The 20,656-nt window shown below is 41.7% G+C and overlaps 1 protein-coding gene across 1 annotated transcript in view; it reads right to left on the bottom strand.

The window, feature by feature from the left end:
* CLVS2 (clavesin 2) overlaps positions 1–9,874 on the bottom strand; it is a 95,291-nt gene extending 85,417 nt beyond the window's left edge. The window contains exon 1 of the mRNA XM_089686378.1: positions 8,562–9,874. Coding sequence (XP_089542504.1) covers positions 8,562–8,950 — 389 coding nt within the window. The 5' untranslated portion in view covers positions 8,951–9,874. The remainder of the gene's footprint in view (positions 1–8,561) is intronic.
* Between the last annotated feature and the right edge of the window lie 10,782 nt (positions 9,875–20,656).

Raw genomic sequence — 20,656 nt, 5'->3', positions numbered from 1 at the left:
CCTGAGTGTAGGATCCTAGTGACTGTTAGCTGCTCTAATCCTTTAAGCATCTACTCCAGTGCTGCTGAACTGGGAATTTTCCTTTGGTGTTTGGAGTTCCAGAGTTGCTTGTTCTCCTATTGTCTGCCAATAGGGGAATTATCCTGAAGAGTGTAGACAAGACAAAGTGTGGTTTCTTTAGGCCCACCTTGCATCCCAACCAAGTTCAATGAACATTAAAGCATAAAAAGACATTCCTTGCCTTGTCAGTTAGATGTCAGACTGTCAGAGTTATTATGTGCCTGGCTGTCTGTACACCCATTTGGGAAGAGAACTTGGGGCACATCAGTGGGGCCTATATAGGGACTGCGCTACACAGCTTATGTATTGCAGTCTCTCTTTTAGCAGCAGTTTCTAGTAATATACTGTAATTGCTGTTTTTAACATGATGGCAATAACACAGGCTTTTCAGTAGTATCAGTAATATAGGGTTTGTAGGGCAATCCAGTTTCACATAGATCAAAATGCAACTGTATTTGGTGGGGCTAGGGGTAGCTTTCTTGGGACTAAGGTCACCTTGTTTTTCAGCTAAATCCTTGAGAATTTCATGTCTTAGTAAAGCTAGTAGACAGAAGAAAAGCATTAAGCAAGTTAGCTGTGAAGCAAAAAAATGATTCATTATAGCCAGGAAAGTGCAAGCCCAAAAGAAAAAACAGAACAGCTCAATAGAAAATGGAATCCCTGATGCTAGGGGGCAACAGCCATACATAGGTTGACTTAGTTTCTCCATCCTTGTTATAAAGTACATCCACTGTAGGTTCTGCAGCATCTGGGAGCTAGTCATACTGAACACCTTGAGAAATCACCATCTTTGCAGTGGAGAGGCTTTCCACCGTAGCTCATGAGTTGCTTTCTTCTGCATCACTATATGCACCTGCCACCCTAAAGCTGAAGTATAGCCTGCTTATATTTATGTCCCCACCCCTCCCCATCAACATGCTAATTACATTTTCACTTTGCCTCAGTATTCCTCTCAAGAGCCCTCAGCCCTGAAGCAAACAGGGCTGAGGGCTGTTGTGAGGCGTTATGAAAGTATCAAAAATGGCTTGATTTTTGGATGTCGTTCTGGAGGAGGGGACTTCATTTACCTAGTTAACAACCACATGTGATGATGAGCCTCCATGAATGAAAGAACTGAAATAAAATGAATAAAATGGGTGAGCCAGAAAGAGTCAGGTTGGAGAATTTAAAGCTAGATGATTCTGCATGTCCTGCAGCCAGTACATAAGGCAGGTTCTATAAACCAGCAAACACAAATGCTCCTGCGCTTGGGGATGGACTCGATGCAGGATGCAACCACATTAAGAATGCCCTGGAACATGCACACCTTGCTGCCCTCAATAGACCGGGGGAATCCAAATATACTGAATGAGGAAAGAACATTTCTGAGGAAAGAAATAATTTCTTATTAAACATAAAAAATGTTTAATAAGAAATAAAATAGGTGTTGTACTCACAAACGACAATAAAGTCAAGGCACATCATAAAAGAACAGCTGGCTCAACACGGCGCTGAGTAACAGTCCGTAATGGGGAATGTAGACATCCAATAGGCTGATGCGTTTCGAGGACTTGCCTCTTCCTCAGAGCCCTCAGAGCTTTATTGTCGTTTGTGAGTACAACACCTATTTTATTTCTTATTAAACATTTTTTATGGTAATGCACTAGGCCTGTGCGCCCTCTCTTTGTTCTTTCCTCATAAGGCAGGTTCTAGCTGACATGTTGCAGCTTCTAATGCACACTATGAGAAGCGTACAGTGTTTAGTGAAACCACTGTAAGCAATTTCAGTACAGTTCAAGAATGGACTGAAGGACTAAAAACCTTAAGCTGTGTAAGTTGCAATGCATATTTTTCTGTAGAGCTAAACATTTACGTAAAACTAAAGTTGCAGACTTTAGCTTAGCTGTTAAATTGGAGCATAAAATCTTCTCAGATTTTCAAAAATTCTAAATTTGTATAGAGTATAACCTTTTTCAATGTGCCTTAATTAATGCAAATTATTGATGAGGATCTCACACCTGCTTAACATAAAAAACTGGTGCATAACACCTTTGAATGATTCAATCAGTGAGAATTTTTGTATGGCTGATATTTTAGAGCAAGTATCCTCTGTGTATGGGGTGGTACTACCCTGCCGAAGAGATACCAAGGAGTCCTGGGTAAGATAAACCTATTACGTCTGCACACAGACTGCTCTGATGCCATTATTGTTGCCTAGAAACAGCTGACTGATATTGTACAGTGAAAAGCCTTGCCAGGGATGAGACGGTAATGGGGCCAGGTTCTCTGTTTGTGTTGTTTTAGAGGGTCCTTTAACGATATAGAGGTAATGCTGGTCAATTGTATTTGCCTTACTGAATGCAGCAGTATGCATACCTTTCTAGCATATTAACACAATTATTCGTGTTGTGTAACTATTGATCTGTTGCAGTTTTTAAGCCAGTACCTGTACAGCTCTGGCAATGAAAGACCGCTCGTGCTGCAACTGCCCTTAAGCTTTATATGCCTGCCCTTATATGTGTTGGGTCACAAAGAAAGCCAAGGGTCAGCTGTAGTCAAAAACAAAGCTGAGATTGGTAAAGATATAGATCCTAATCCATCAAACTGAAAGTTGAACATGATGTTGTGGTAGTTAAAGGATAACTTCACCTTTTTAAAAAAAGGTATCAATAAATGCACAGGTAAAAAATTAATTTTTTTTTTTTTACTTTTATTTGGAGCCTAGGAAGCTTTGCGCTCATGATGAGCAGATCGCAGGTGCAATGTAGGACTCCTGCAGACTTGTCAGTGTATCTGTCTGCTCATACCTCATATGGGCAGCCAGATACACACTGACAGGAAGAGACAATGAACTACCACAGCGCTCCACAGCACCCTGGTAGTTCATTGAGAGCTACAAGCCGATAGCCGCAAAGGCTGTCGTCACTTGAAGTTTCCCATTCACAGAACTCTGTGAATGAATGGGCGGGTGGAGCTTTTTTTTTTTTAAATAGTGACAGCTAGCGGGGGGAGAAGATCCCCTACTAGCTGTCACTAGATGCAGCAGAGGGAGCAGTGGCTCCGGGAGTCGGAACATGTTACATGTTCCACCTTAAAAATTTGTGGTTTCCAAAGGTGAATTTATAATTTAAAGGGAAACTAAACTGGTTTGGATCAGTAATTTTTTAATGCTTACTCATCTGTCAACATTTTTTTATGTCTTTTGTATTACATCAATTTAATCTTAGAAATTAAACTTTAATACAGAATGCTTCTATGGGATATCCGATAAGAAAACCCAATTTCAACCTCACTTTCTGATTGCCCCTCTCTAACTAAAACTTCATACAGTGATGCATAAACTAGAGCAGTGGTCTCCAAACTGAGGCCAAGGGGCCAGATGTGGCCTTTTGCTTGCCTGTTTCCGAACTTTGGGGCACTATTCCTCCAACTGACACCTATGATGGGCAGTGGTGTATTTTGGTTTCATGCTGCCTTAGGCAAGAGTAACATTTGGTGCACCCCCCTCCATCCAAATTGGAGCCAGTGATGGCATACTGATGGATGGGGGGGGTTGTTGTTCCAGCACTCACCGGCACGGCTCACAAAATGACATCCACCACCAGCACAGCTTACAGAATGACATCCGTCACCAGCAAAGTTCACAGAATGACATCCACCACTGGCACAGCTCACAAAATGACATCTGCTGGGCACCGATAAAGCGATGATCAGGACCAGGAGGGAGAGTTTGGCACCATCCAGCAGCCCACAGCCTCTCGTGGATCCCAGCGAAGACTGCTGCAAACATAACATCTCCTGTGTGAGGCGGTGTCGCCAGAGATGACTTATCTCCTCTACACCATCCTCAGGAGCTCCTGCAGTGCCTCACCTGCTTCTCCTTCCTCTATCACCTGCCATGTGTGTCCATTTTGCCTGGGAGCAAATCTGCTCCCCTAAAAAATGCTGCCCAAGACAAATGCCTTGTTTGCTTTGCAGTAAATATGTCCCTGGTGGCCTATCATTCCTCCAACTAACACCATTGATGAGGCGCTTGTCCCCCCACTAATACCAACAATGGGGTAAAATTCCTCCTATCAAAAGCCAATGATGGCACATGGTTTACTCCCATTGACCACAGTCTGGCCCTTTGCTTAAAAAGGTTGACGATTCCTAAACTAGGGAGGGGTGTATATCTCTTCTAAATCATTCAGTTGAATTTTTGTTCTGAATAAAATAGGCTCAATCCTTGAAGCTTTACAGAAAGATACAGTAAGTGATATGTGACTGAGCAGAAGTGTTACAGAACTCATGTCATTCTATCATCTTCTGGATGTACATAGTAAATAAGAAATATTTATATGCAAAATTTTACATTTACCTAGCTAAAAATAAATATTTAAAAAAAATGCTATTCCTGAACAGAATCAAATATGTTCAATAACACAACACATTAAAAAAGCCTTATCTTGACTTAACTGTCCTGCAAGGGAGTTCTACTTTGTCTATAGATGTATACAACGTACTTTTGATAAGTTGAAGATAAAATATTATTCAGAAGGCAACTTCAAATGTCAATAGGTGTAGGAAGGTGGCAAGTTGTGTAGGTGTAGGCACAACCCAACTATTCACCAACTCATGAAGGCCCCAGCAATCCATGGACAAGAATATTTTGCTTGGCCTGCTTTCTAACTTGTTGGGATGATTGCTCTAGAAAGCAACCAATTGAAGGGGTCAAAGGCCTTTGACAAAAATTAGATCATTGGATGAATCAACGGAATAACTTTATAAAGACTTATACTGAATGATGGTGCTGGCTTAAAGAGAAAGTAATAGCCACTAGTTTAAAATTCTCATTACAGGGTTATTTATACATATTACAGTAGTAGGTTGACACTTTAGCATAGTTTGACAATAACATTTTAGCTGGAATTCACCTTCAAGGGACTGTCACTAAAAAAGGAAAGCTTTAGGCAGGTATAATGTGGTTAGGTATGGAGGTCCCTTTGCATACCTGCAGAAGCTTGTATTGCCTTTTGATATGATTACCTGCTGGGCTATTCTGAATATGAAAACTCTGGCACTACTTTTTAGTGATGGGCTTTGGCAACCTGCTCCTGCCTCACAAGCATTACTACTGACCAACAAAGCAGAGCCCATCATAATGGTGATCCAATAAAAATGTTTAGGTTGTGAGCTACTGACATTACCCCTGTGACATTAGTGCTTTAGGTTTTCCGAGGTCAGCTCATCAACTGGCTGAGAACTGAAGCCATGTAAGGTTAGAGTAAACCTGAGAAAAATACAAGGGCCGCAATTGCTCACCTGCTTCTGAAAATGGTTGTTGACTGGTTGTTATACTGACACTCTGGCCTAAACAAGTTTACAGGTCAGGAAAGGCAAAGCAAAGTCATAACTCCTAATCTGTAGGTTTTGGGTCAGTGATAGTACTGAATCCAGTGAGTCAACTAGACAGCCAGGCAAAAGGAGAGGTAACTGCCTCCATATTGTCTTTAACTCTTGGTTTTCTCACAAGCCACTCTAAAATGTATGAACAGCTAGATGACGTTTAACAAAACTGATTCTCAGAGAGCTCTCAGAGTAGCTATGTTTCAGAACCTTTAAAGCAATTAACCATCTACAAGGAAACCAAGACCAAGATACAGTATATGCATTTTCCCTTGTATAGATTTCCACCTTTGGTTATAATCTTTAAAAATTTGTTTTTGAATGGTATTTTTTTTTTAATTTATTTACAAATGTAATGAGCAGTGGGTGCATACAACAGTCAACATACTTTTATTAACTTTATTAACAGTGTGTGCAGAGTAATAAAAGCTGTTTTCTGATGGATTATTGTTATTCACTGTGCTTTGGACACTTAGGCTCTGCCTAAGTAAACATCCTCCACTATGTATTAAGCATCCTAACCTTACTAATAGCATTACTGCCCTCAATCTTCTTCCCTTTAAAAGCAAAGTACTTGCAGGCATAAAGCAACACATGATACTTCTGCCCTACCATAAAGCAGTGCGCTTCCTGCCTATGTATACAATAGGCCTGAATGCTCTCACATGGTGGGTTCTGAGTGAGGCTAGCAGTATTCACAAATAGAATGTTAGTTTAATCTGTGCATAAGATTTACACAGTAAGGTGTACATCGATGCTATTAGTGAGTTAAGGGAACAGAAGGTGCCTGGAACACATTGGGAGCGTGGGTGATATGTTTCCTTTAATATTAGGTACTACAAGTGAAAATTGCCTGATGTGCTGCCATCCTTTTCTCAGTTAGAACTTAATGGTTTGATGGAATACTGACTGTACGCATGGGCATCAAAAAAGGAAGTTTGACAATCATTCGTAAGTCCTTAATGCAAAGGCCTTAAGACTGTTTTGTGTTTAATTTCCATTAAACATGACCACTCAGTAAATCCCAGTTCACACCAGTGCGACTTGTCAAGTGACTTAACAGGTCAAATTCCCATGACAAGCTGCACCCTATTTGTTTCTGCACTATTATTTTCAATTTCATGTGCGACTTGCATTGAGATTCTGGCAAGCAGCACATGAAGTCGCACTGATCAGCAGCTTTGAAATCACGCTGAAGTAGTGCGATTTCAAAGTCGCATTTGGTGTGAACAACCTTTAATTCGATGCTACAACCTTTAATGTCCTAAATGCCTCCCACCCCAAGCAGGATCATCTCTCAAAAGAGAATCATCATGGGAAATTCAAACTCAAGTTATAGCCTGTAGTTCCTGGAGTTTGCAATGTACAAAACTAGGTTTATGTAGTCAATGTAAAATGGCTGATTCATCAAAGCCTGTAATTAAAGCTGTCCAGTAACCTGTTCTAACCAAAAAGTTCTACAGAAAGAAAAAAAAAACTCTTGCTTTACGATCAAAATACACAAATATTCTGACACAGAGTTTTGTACTAGATGCATATAAAAATGTGTATCTAATAGAAGGACAATGTAAATATTATTGGTACTATTTCTTTAAATATATGAACAAAAGGTGGATCCTGTTGCAGAAATGTCCAGATCTGTCTTGAAAGTGGTCCAAACATGGCTGTACAAATCAATATGTGGGGATTGTTACGTAACAATGAGAACAAAGATCTGCATTTTAATGAGTTCCTCTAATCAATTCCAAGGACAGAGATGTAAATCCATGTAAACAGTGCACTGTGCATACTGCATACTGAGTGTTTCATTTTTCCTTAAGATTTACAGTATTTTCGTGGACAAAGCTTTCCTAGAAATGCATCACAGATGACAACAGTGATTAAGGGCAAGGATCAGTCATTAGTCAAACTACCAGTTTTATGTGACCGATTCATTTGAATTGGTTAAATTAACTATTGTGTACACTGCACACTAATCCACTTTTTATACTGGTAACAATAAGAAATTAAAGCTTGGCCTCTTATACAATAGGGCCTTGAACACCATTGTGTCATTTTCTAGGACCCCGGACTGTCTAATTGCCATTGTACTGGGATCCTGAAAAGATGCATTTCTTAATCGTATCCACTAGAATAAATGTCATATCAAATAAACCGTTTCCCCAAAATAGATTATGGTGCTGACTGCTTACCCACAGGTTTATTTGATATGTGATTGTTTACCAAGGTAGCAAGGGATGTGGTCATTTGCAGTAACCCATAGTAACCCATTCAATTTCAGGTGCCTATAGAAGAAAGATCAGTAAGAGATCTTGTCTATTGGCACCCTGCACTTTCTCTTTAACAAGACTATATCAATGTAAGGACAGAGATGAAAATCCATTGGAACAGATCTTTGGTAAATGAGATTACCCAAAGGTTTTTTTCAGAAACCCATCCAGTTTTAGGGGGATGTAGAGATAGATAGATAGATAGATAGATAGATAGATAGATAGGATAGATAGATTATCTAGGCCACCGCTTTACTCTGGTCCCAGTCGGCAGCATATTATACCAAGAACTTCCTAACAAAGTGTTCAAGATTGGAGAGTTCTCCTGCTGTAACCCATATTAATCCATCCATCATTTACTAAGGTGGATCAAAGTACAATGGATGCACAGTAACCCATAGTAACCTATACCTCAATCACCATTTTCATATATTTGTTAGGTAATGCCACCACTTTACCTGCTCTGGTCCCAGTTGGCAGCAAATAATACCAAGATCTTCCTGCCAAAGTGATCAAGATTGGAGAGTACTCCTGTAACCCATATTAACCCATCCATCATTTACTAAGGTAGATCAAAGTACAATGGATGCACAGTAACCCATAGTAACCTATACCTCAATCACCATTTTCATATATTTGTTAGATAATGCCACCACTTTACCTGCTCTGGTCCCATTTGGCAGCAAATAATACCAAGATCTTCCTGCCAAAGTGATCAAGATTGGAGAGTACTCATGTAACCCATATTAACCCATCCATCATTTACTAAGGTAGATCAAAGTACAATGGATGCACAGTAACCCATAGTAACCTATACCTCAATCACCATTTTCATATATTTGTTAGGTAATGCCACCACTTTACCTGCTCTGGTCCCAGTTGGCAGCAAATAATACCAAGATCTTCCTGCCAAAGTGATCAAGATTGGAGAGTACTCCTGGAAATCCATCCTTAAGCCCTTGCTTTATTCCTGGATCAGTGGCCTTGAAGTTCTTGAACATATCCAAGTTTTGTTGGCGGTACTCAAAGTATTGTGCCAACAAGCGGAAAGCTTCAAAGTGGTTAAACTTCCTTGCCCTCAAAAACCTCAAAATGAAGGAATCATCTGTCCTGAGGAAACCAATATCCGGCCGCGTGATCACCATGTCCCTTACCTCCTGGATATCCTGGTGTAATGTATCAGGGTTCTCATTAAGCTCCAGCCGGGCTTTTTCTAGAGTCTCAGGGGACAGGCCAGCCTGCAAGTGAGTCATGTTGTCTGGGAAAGAACAATTTGACTGTATACCTGAGAGGCAAACTATACCAGATCAAACTAACAATAAATATGCCAACAGTGAAAATGAAGTAAAATCGTGTATACAGTGCGAATAACAACAATACTTTAGTGTTTGTCTAAATATATATTCTTAACAAAACACAGACCCCGTTGCTGTGTCCTTTGGCCTTACAAGACATGAAGATCTAGCCCCAGGCAGCAGGAGGCAGTACTAATAATCAGAAGAACAGAGTACATTGAGCATTTTGGCCATGATTTTACCACCTATATCCCAAAATACTAATACCAAGCCAGAAGTACATCATTTTTTGGATTGCATCCCTGTGTATCTGAATAAACATCCACAGTATGATGTTTAACAGCTGGGGTGTTTTAATGGTCTGACAATTCCCATCCTACTGCTGTAATCCTAGTGGTCACAAATCCACATGCATACATCCAAAGTTCAGGGGAAAAATCCTGATTAATGCGGCAACCTTCAGTAGCTGTTCCAGTAAGAGATGACCTTTATCCATCAGCAGAGAGAGACAGCATCAGTGTAGGGAAAAAAAAAGATCAAGGAGGAGGCTGAGTCCCCTCTACATGTGGCTACTGCAGCTGATTATGTAGCGGTGATGACAGCGCAGCACCTTCCCAGGAGATAAGGCAAAGGGAATGGACCACTGCCTTTATCCTCACATGCAGCATCAGATCCTATGACGCCTGTTCATCACATTGCAGCTAGAAAGTGGACAGTCTGTCTGTGCAGCTTGTGTTCTTGCTGTGCAGTTGCTGTGGCTTGGATGGCAATGAGATGAGAGGCTGCCCGTCTGTTTTGTGCATTCAATCACTTCTGGTCCTGCTGCTGCTGGAGGGTGGGTGACGTCAGCCTTGGCTGAGCCAATACTATGCAGTTAGTATCTCTGCTTAGAGCTGATGATGCTCATAGCCTTAGCAGGGACTCCAGCTGCCTGCTTCCTCCAACAACTCAGCAGTATGCAGCATCCTCCCTGTTCTTATCTCCCCCTCAACATGCCACTCAATATTCTTTGTTGCCAATCTCTGTTATTTTGCACCTGCTGTCCTCTCTTTTGTGGTCCTGCTGCACGGTCCCTCCCACTATGGTCCAAGCTCCCCAGAAGGTTAGCTACATGTGCAGAAAGCAAGACACACGGCCCCCTCCTTCCCCTCTATCTCTCAAGTCTTTGTTAGTTGAACAGTTGTTTTATAAGTAAAATCAATGGAACCGATGTGCTGCGTATTCTGGGATGCACTTAGTGAGAATCACAAAAAGAAACACTTTAGAGAGGCAAAGAGCAGATTACATTTAAAGCAGAAGAAATGGCTTCATAAACAACACACCTGTTAAATAATGCTTTCCCATTGATTTATACTCCCTGCAGACGTTTTCTATTTAATCACCACCTAAATACATTTTTTTCTCTGCATTCACATGAGAGCAAAGCTCTGGCTCTATCTCAGTGGTGTATCAACAATGTTTGTAGTGCAGGTTGGGCTCCACTGTGCACTCACTGACCGCAGACATTGTGGTCTCCGCATCTCCCCTCCTGTAGCCTCCCGCACAGTGAGGTTTTCGACCTGCAAAAAAAAAGAAAAAAATGGCTTTGTATTTAGCAATATTTTCTTACAGCGCTAAGGTCCTGAGCTCAATTCTGATTAGGCATACTTGCTGTGATGGAATGCCTGTCACCCTAATTGGGTGATTCCATCAGAGAAGCACTTCCACAGGAAGGTATTATAGCCAGGCATTGCACCCAAGACTAGACGAGAATAGATTAGATGCCAAAACTGGAACTCTTTATTGAACAGAAATACAGTTTTTATACACTCCAGAAATAGGGCCCATCACCCCCTTGAACAATAAAACAAATATTACACTTTGGAATAAACACTTTAATTAGACAACAAGGTGAAGCTGACATCAGTCTAATCCTATCTTGTAGGCACCTCCAGAAGGACTTGCCAACATCCAATAGGTGACCCAATTAACCCCATTAACAATGGGAATGCACACCTAAGAGGCACACAATGGGAGAAGATAGTAAGCACACAACACCCTAATAAACAGATTACAGCAAGAGTCCTCAGCTTCAGGTTGCTTTGCTAAATATATCAACATCTTCCTGGAATCTATGGGGTTTATTTACTAAAGCTGGTGAATGCAAAATAAGGCTCACTTCTGCATAGAAACCAATCAGCTTCCAGGTCTTATTGCCAAAGCTTAAGTGAACAAGCTGAAGTTAGAAGCTGATTGGCTACCATGCATAGCTGCACCAAATTCTGAGTGCTCCAGTTTTAGTAAATCTACCCCTATGAGTCTAGGAAGAAGGTGGAATGAAGCAGTCAATGCTAATTTGGGCACAGAGACACCAAAACTGTATGTTGGTAATCCAGTTCTCAGAGTCTGTGTGTTATGGGAAGACATGGACTTGAATCCAAAGTAAACTACTCCAAAGCCCCCCCCCCGGCACACACTAAAGAATAGAGACCCCTCAGATGTCAGAGCCATAGTCAGTAGACAAGAGGCTAGCCTGCAGTCCCTTCCAAAAGCCCCTGTCCCGGTTGAATCTGTCACACTTGCATTTTCTCAATGTGCTTTAGTGGGTTGCCTCTAGGTGCGGTGTTTTAATTCATTCTCATAATCCAAAAACATTGCTTTAATTTAACAGGCAGACACCCAAATACAGTAGGACCTAAAAGCTTATATCTGTGATTGTGGAGGGGACAATCAGAGCAACGTGAATCCCCAGGATATAAGGCATTTATGCTGTGCTAGTAAAATTATATCCCCCACCCAAGGGCAGACTGACAACTCATGGGGCCCCTGGGCAATAGGGGATCATGGGGCCCCTGTGTCCTTGCCCAAACTCAAAAAAGCCTATGAAAAAGGTACCAGGGGCATCTCATGGGGATCCCTACTGACCCCGGGCCCTCGGGCAGTGACCGAGTTTCCAAATGGTCAGTCCGCCCCTGCCCCCACCCCAACTGACCTGGGAGGATTGGAATGCCTGACATATTAATTTTGCTAATAATTGTATTTGCTTATTGTTAGTAATTTTATTTAGTAAAAAAAATATTTATTTTTTTTGAAGTCCGCGGAAGTGCAAAAAACGAAAACCCGTAAGTGAACAAAAAATGTGCTAGTGCAAAAAAGTGCACTTAGGGGTGTGCTTTGTCCACCTCCCGAAGGGGTAGGACCTCTACCCTGATCCCCCGGGGCACGAAGCTCCTGACAGGGACTAAGGTTCCCATGTAGTCCACCTAGCCAAAAGGCCTGGCGGACCCCTTTCCTTGTGGCTAGCCTAAACCAGCCACCAAGTACTTGGTAAGGGGGCTCTCCTGAAGAGAAGCCACCCTAGGGACAGGGGAGGAAGGAACTAAAAGGCCACACATCCTCCCCCTAGACTTCAGGTTTAGGCCCGAGGACCCACACCCTACAATCTGTGAGGAAAAAAACACACACATAAGTGAAAAGTGACAAAACATGGGAGAAAAAATAAATAAGTAAAAATAAAAAAGTGGCCGTGCAATTGTGCACTGGCTAGGCCCTGAGGCCCGTAGCATAAAAATTGCCCTGGACTTAGCCAAAAGGCCGAGCCCTAAAAGGTGCAGTGCAGGAAAAGTGTTTGGAGCAGTTTAGTAAAAAAATAAATACTTCACTACAACATGTCCTAGCAACCAATGATGCTTTGTGGAAGACAAGTCATGCAGTAGAGGTTGCTAGAATGCTGATGACCACTCATCCGCCACCGTTCTAGCAACCAATGACCAACCCTATTAAACCCAAAACCAAAAAATGTTTTGCAATCATTAGATGTGGTGGCTTCATCAGTTTTCTTTTCTCAGGCTTTATTTCCCCTCTGTTTTCACCTGGTGATCTGGCCAGTAACACACCTCCTGTATTAGTAAGATGCAACACTAGAGAAATGAGTACAGGACACAGCAGACTGCAGCATTGGCAGTCTGGGGAAATTGGAGTGTTAAATGTATTAGCAGATTTGAATGCAAAAACAAATTAAAGCCAAACTCCAGCTTATAATCAGTTACATAAAACAGGTTTTTTTTCCTTTTGGGATACATGAATAATTAAAAGCAGATCATTTTAATCACCAATGCCAGTGTTAAATGATCTCAACCATGTAAACTGATACATTCTGCTGGACAGATTAAGATCCTAAAAAACAACAGACTTACTGGCTGAATCACCAGCCGAAATAAAAGAAAGAAAGCCTAAAAAAGGAAATTAATACAGACATCACATTTAAGAATTGGTAAGCTGCAATATAATAAATGTTTGCTTTTGGGTTGAATACTGCTTTAAAATAATACAACAATGAGGTAATATGTCAGCAGAATTCACTCCAATGAAAACCACATATCAAGAATGATCAGAATTGCCAGAAATATAGGCAAATAAAGTTAGGCAAATATATGCAAATATATGTGTCTTGTTTCACATGTCGCTTTTTGCATGTCACTAGGCACAAACCTCCCTAGACCCAGTCTGTCTGGACAGTATAGTCACCAGAAAGAAAGTTTAACTCTTCAATAACACACAAAAGTTGAATTCAATGCAATTTTACTTCAGCTACCATAATTGCAATACAGAGGATGTTTTGCACTCTTTTGATGTGTAAAAAGACAATGCCTTTCCTGAGCCCTGTCTCTATGAATAACAAACACAGACTGAGGGAACCTGTAAAAAACAGGGAGGGTCTAGCTAGGAATAAACTAACTAGCAATAGACAGGAAAGGAAGACAGAGGAAGAAACCAAAATTACATAGTGAACAAATTGTAGTGGCCAAAAACTGTCACTAGATGCCAGCATACTACTGAACAATAATAACCAAACGCAGTTCAAAAGATACATGAGAGTGAGGCAGAACAATATACAAATCTCAATTCTGCTTTTGAAAAATCAAATTGACCTGCATCCTTACACCTCCTCAGTCACCCAATTGGTTAGTAAAGTTATGCGTTTAAAAAAGTGGGCCAATTTTGACTTGAAGTTGTCAAAGTTTACATATACAGTTGTGTTCAAAATATTAGCAGTGTGTTGAAAAAAGTGAATAAAGCTGAAAATCCTTCTAATAGCTTTTATTTCCATACACACAAATGCATTGGGAACACTACACATTCTACTCCAAATCAAAACATGAAGAAAAATATATCAAACTTGTCTTGTTCCTCTAAAAAAATTGAAGAAAAGTGAATATCAGACTGTTAAAAAAAAATAGCAGTGTTTGTATTCTTCTTTACAAACTCAAACATTCACTATATAAACTGAAAAATGTTTGAAGATTTTGCTTTCCTTTGAATCACTTAATTAATATTTAGTTGTATAAGCACTGTTTCTGAGAACTGCTGTACATCTGTGTTGCATGGAGTCAACCAACTTCTGGCACCTGTGAACAGGTATTCCAGCCCAGGATGATTGGACTACATTCCACAGTTCTTCTCTATTTCTTGGTTTTGCCTCAGAAACTGCATTTTTGATGTCACCCCACAAGTTTTCTATTGGATTAAGATCCGGGATTGGGCTGGCCACTCCATAACGTCAATCTTGTTGGTCTGGAACCAAGATGTTGCACGTTTACTGTTGTGTTTGGGGTCGTTGTCTTGTTGGAACACCCATTTCAAGGGCATTTCCTCTTCAGCATAAGGCAGCATGACCTCTTTAAGTATTCTGATGTATTCAAACTGATCCATGATCCCTGGTATGCGGTAAATAGGCCCAATACCGTAGTATGAGAAACATCCCCATATCATGATGCTTGCGCAACCATGCTTCACTGTCTTCACAGTGTACTGTGGCTTGAATTCAGTGTTTGGGGGTCGTCTGACAAACTGCCTCTGGCCACTAGACCCAAAAAGAACAATCTTACTTTCATCATTCCACAAAATGTTGCGCCATTTCTCTTTAGGCCAGTCAATGTGCTCTTTGGCAAATTGTAACCTCTTCAGCACGTCTTTTTTTTCAACAGTGGGACTTTGCGGGGGCTTCTTGCAGATAGCTTGGCTTCACACAGGTGTCTTCTAATTGTAACAGTACTCACAGGTAACTTTAGACCTTCTTTGATCTTCCTGGAGCTGATTGTTGGATGAGTCCTTGCCATTTTGGCTATTCTTCTATCCACATGAATGGTAGTTTTTCGCTTTCTTCCACATCTTTCAGGTTTTGGTTGCCATTTTAAAGCATTTGCGATCATTTTAGCTGAGCAGCCTATCATTTTCTGCACTTCTTTATATGTTTTCCCCTCTCCAATCAACTTTTTAATCAAGGTACGCTGTTCTTCTGAACAATGTCTGGAACAACCCATTTTCCTCAGAATTTCAGAGAGAAATGCACTGTAACCAGCATGTACAACATTTGCTGCCTTCCTTCCTTAAATAAGGGCAATAATTGCCACCTGTTTTTCAAAGAATGAATGACCTCACTAATAGAACTCCACACTGCTATTATTTTGAACATGCCCCTTTCAATTAGTGATTCAATTACACAGAATCAGCAGCATGCATGTCATGACTGTTGGGTCTGTTGGATTTCTACTACTCTACTACACCTGCTAGTAAATTATTTGCCATGTAGAAATATCATTTCTACCAAAAACAGTGATTGATCAGGTTAGTGATGTCTGACTGCTATTATTTTGAACACAACTGTACTGTCAGCTGCCATTATCTTTGAATCTTTGCATCTACTGATAGTTTTGACATAGCGTTTTTACCAAGGGTGACCTCTGTTTATTAATTTTTATCCACATAGGCTTAGTTTAAATCACCTAGGTTTGTGATAGGTTACCTTTACGAAACACAAGGGGATTTTTCAGCCTGGAAAGCTGGTGAGGAAACCTGTAAATATGTAATTTACAGGCCCCTTCCTTTTCTGAATAAACACAGTCAGTGATCAGTACCGATTACTCACTGTGTTCATTCATAACTTAAGCATAGTAAACAATATTTACTATGCTTCAGTTTATGAATGAACAGGAGGATCTGTATAGAGCCACCTCATTTATTCTGCAGTGCATCTGAGGCGACAGAAAAATGGATTGAGGAATATTGGCAGTCCCTTTCTCTGTTTCAAAAGTGAGACATCAGAGGTCTGTTTAGACCCTTGATATTTTACCAAAGCTCTCCTAAAAAGTATGGTTAAAAAAAAACTTAAAGATGAAAAAAAATCAAACAAATGAAAGAAAAAGTGTAAAAAAAAAAAATTTAAAAAGTGTAAGGCCTCATTTAGACTTGCAGTTGGGAGGTGGCAAAAAATGCGTGGTTGAGCCGTGTTTTTGCCACCCACCAACCTCCCCCCAAAAAATGCAATAGGCAGACAACAGGGGTGTTTACATGCTGTGGTAGTCAACGGAAAAGTTGACTTGACATTTGCCGGCAAAAATGGGGTTAAAAGAAGTGGTGAGAAGGCATCACATTGCTTCCTCACTGCCTTTCAGAAGTGATCCGAACGAAGACTGGGGGAGATTTAGACACATGTCTAAGGGCTCGTTCACACCCTCTGCAGAGACCTGTACGTTTCTGCAAGACACAGAAAACAACCGTTTTTTATGTGTCTTGTTCACACCAAAATGCATGTCCTATGTGGAACAGTGCAGGATTATGCATCAGGTATGCATTTTTCCTCACAGTCCTGCACTGGAACACAACAAAACTGACCACCCCACTTTGCATGACCCTATGTGACAGGAAGTGGGAAGGAAAGCAGAACGGTGCTCTGCTGCTATACTGCTCATCTACTTTCCCTCACATTGGATCCCAGCTGAGATAATGCTGCAACTTGGGTATGCCTGGTGCAAGAGGGAATGTTCCTGGGCACTGATGGTGGGGGACAAAATTTCAGGAGATAGAATGGTGGCACAGATGAAGAGGAAAGGATGACAAAGGGACAGAATGGTGGGAGACACTGATGGTGGGGGACAGAATGGCAGAAAACACTATGGCGGCACAGATGAGGATAACAGAATGGAGGAGGAAGGAGTGGTGGGCACTGATGAGATAGGCAGAATGATGGGGACTGATGGTGAGGACAGATTGGCAGGCATTGATGACACAGATAGAATGATGGGGACTGATGATGAAGACAGAATGGCAGGCACTGATGACAGAATGAGGACACAGAATGTGATATCAGTCTGTGCTTAAAAAAAATGCATGGAAACTGATGTCAACATGCAGAAAAATGAACTGAAACGTGCATGAAAACTGTTGTCAACTCAGGTCTCTGCAAGTAAAATCTGCACAGTTTTTCCATCAGTTTTTATGCATGTATGGTGTGAACAAGGCCTAAGGGTAGTGCTAGTGTAGCATCCTCCTAGTTTAGCCAGTGGGAGCTAGACTCCAATGGTTAGACAGGGGCTGAGCAGCAGCCCAGGTGTAAGAGCCAGATAGGGTTTGCTGGTAGGTGGATTGGCTCCTGTCTTAATTGACCCTCGTACATGTATGTATGAATGTGAGTTAGGGACCTTAGATTGTAAGCCCCTTGAGGGTTAGGGACCGATGTAAATGTATAATATATATATATATATATGTAGAGCGCTGAGTAAATTAACAGCGCTATATAAGTACCTGTAATAAATAATAAATAAATTGTGGTCAGAGCCTGAGAGGCTCGGTAGGCCAGCCCTTCTGGAATTCCCCCCCAGGGCTTTTGAAGGAAGGCCATAGAGGCAGTGAGTGGATCTGAGGTGTGGCTGGCTGCACTCTTAAGGGGTCCTAGCCAATCCCCAACAAGCAGTTGGCAAGGGGCTGGAACCCCTTAAAAAGTGTTGGAGCCTGCTCAGAAGCAAGAGGGTGGTGTGTGGGAGAGGAGTCGGGTGGAAGAAGGAGAGAGGAAGATGTGAGGCTGAGGAAGGAAGCTGCCTGGAGGACTAGTGGGATGGGGCCTGCCTGCAAGCCTGGAGCTGGAGAGGCAGAAAGCTCACTGGCCCCCTGAGAGAGGACCACCTGTATGGCAGGGAAGGAGAACCAGCTGACAAGCCTGGTAGCAGCAGCCAGCCCATGAGAGGTACAGGAGAGGATCTGAGTGAGTACACCTACACCCCAGGGTGGAGAGGGGAAGGAGCACTCTGGTGGGAAACTGGATTGGCCCACTATCTGTGACTGATCATCTATTTAAAGGGACATGAACTGGATCCCCTGCTCAGGGATACCTCCAGATTGCTGGGTGAAGAGGAGAAGTTCATCCAGGGTCTGGGGTGGTACAGCAAGGAGATGCTGGATAGCTCTCCAACAGAGACTGTGCTGCAGAGACAGCTTGTAAATAGTTCCAGGAAGTTTGTCCTCAGTTTTGGTTCCTTTTGGCATCCTATACCCCCCCCCCCCTTACCCTATCCAAGTTCTACAGTAAATCCTCTTAATAAACAAAAAAACTAATCTCAAGGACTGATTTTGACTCTGGATACAAGCTTGTGTGCAGAATGCAGATTGCCTGGATATCATTAGCAACTCACAAGGGGGTAGTGCTACACTAACATAGCCAGGGACGGACTGACCATTTGGAAACTCGAGCACTGCCCGAGGGCCCGGGGTCAGTAGGGGGCCCCATGAGATGCCCCCTGGTACCTTTTTCATATGCTTTTTTGAGTGTAGGCAAGGAAACGGGCCCCTTGATCCCCTATTGCCCTGGGGCCCCATGAGTTGTCAGTCCGCCCCTGAACATAGCTTATATGTTAAGGGTAAATGTTTAGATTTTAAGGTTAATGTAAAGTAGTTGAATGTTAAAGTGGAATTATTGGCAAATTATGGTACAGTCTGACAATATCATAAACAAAATGTGTTTTTCTGATTCCCCCCTTGTTTTTTTTTCCATAATATTTATTGAAGAGCTCAGAGCATACAGCAGGTACAAGCATCACATGAGAGCAAAAATGCATACAATGGATGAAAAAGTATATGCAACAGTTAGCGTATTATGGAACATTATCAGAGCATTATAAATAATAAGAGGTGAAGGAAGGCACAACAGGTCTCAGTTCCCCAAACAGCCTGATGGAGTCGCAACACTGGCAGAAGTATTGATCTGAAGCATCGGTTACCTTACAGAGGCCGATGAAGGGGCAGAGGTATGAGAAAAGCATAATGACAGTATGTATAATGATCGCAGGAAAGCGCGTAAAGAGGCAAATAATACTTAGCCCCTTATGTTTCCCCCCTTGTTTTATTACCTGTAGATCCTGCTGGTAAGTCTGTTATTTGTCAGCATTATTTAACAGACCAAGATGTCCAGCAAAAGAGCAGGTAGTACATTGAGACAAACCATTTAAAGGATAAGTTCACCTTTGGGAACATGTTACATGTTTTACCCGTTTTTAGGGTGGAACATCTAACATGATCCCAATGCTGTAGCTGCTGCCTGATCCCCCCCCCCCCCATCCCTCTTCACGTCACAGCAGTATGGGAAGAAGTTCCTTATACTAGCTGTCACTTTTTAAAAACAGCACAGCTCTGCCCACAAGATCACAGCACCATGGTAGTTCATTGAGTCTTCCTGTCAATATATCTGCTAGTCTGTACATCCCCTCCGGGCAAGCAGATTTACTGACAGGTCTGCAGGAGACCTGCATGGCACCAGCGAACTGCTGATGTCTGGTGCAATGCTTTACAGGCCCCTGCAACCAAAAATAATAAATGCACATTTTCTTACCTGCAAAAAAAATTGCATTTTATTATTTTTGGTCAAAAGGTGAACTTATCCTTTAACAGTGCTAAACAGTGTTTAGCATTTATTCATGTAGTTTAAAACTTTATCACAACAGAAACACAAGTGTTGCTGTAACTGAAATTATTAGCTGAAGTTAGGCTTGAATTTGTTAGTCACTTATTTAAAATCCTGGTTAAGCAGTGAAGAGTAGCAGCATTATGGGACCAGTCACACATCAGGGAGGAATTCTGCAGAAGTGAGGAATAGGGTAAGTAATGCTGCGTATTCCTTGCTCCTAGACAAAATGATCATTTGACCTATACAGTGCATGCAAAGAGGCTAATGCAAAGTGTAGTTCTACAGTAGACTGGAGTTCACCTTTAGGTTTCTGTAGCAAAGAAAACATGTTACACAAGTCAATGAGATACAAAGCCATTAGGTGATTCAGCCACCAAAGTCCATGCATTACAGAATCTGCAAATGATCTTGTCCAAACGTTCCTCTTTAGAGTGTAAGTATGCAGATTTGGAAGGACTCTCCCAATCTCCAAGAACCATGCCCTTGGTCTGTATTAGCTCCAAATGCCCGGAAAGGTGAAGCTGAAAATATCTGATAGATATGTAAAGTGTTTCTGTTCCATGTGGGTAACATCAACAAGTCTGTAGGTGTAGCACAGCCTTTCTCAACCAGGGTGCCTAGGCACCCCCGGGTGCCTTGAGGTTTCTTCAGGGGTGCCTTGTCAAAATGTCTAAAAATTTCCCAAAACGTGTATACAAGCCAGTGGGTGGAACAAGCCTGCCTTTTAGTTACACAAGCCACAGGTTTTCATTGTGCATCATTACGATCTTCTAGCCACCGATGTCCTGACAACTAATGACATCATCAGTTGATATGGAGAATGTCGGTTGCCTGCACAGCATCCTAGTTTGACCTTTCCCTGCCCCTCTCCATCAATGCTGGGGTCACATTAGCTCAGTGATGGAGAAAAAATGAAGGAGAAGAGAAACACCAGAATATTAGTCTGTACC

The sequence above is a fragment of the Staurois parvus genome, unplaced genomic scaffold (assembly GCF_062004578.1).
Source record: "Staurois parvus isolate SC_StPar_1 unplaced genomic scaffold, SC_StPar_1.0 ptg000397l, whole genome shotgun sequence".
Taxonomy (NCBI): domain Eukaryota; kingdom Metazoa; phylum Chordata; class Amphibia; order Anura; family Ranidae; genus Staurois; species Staurois parvus.
This window is presented reverse-complemented; position numbering and strand designations above follow the sequence as displayed.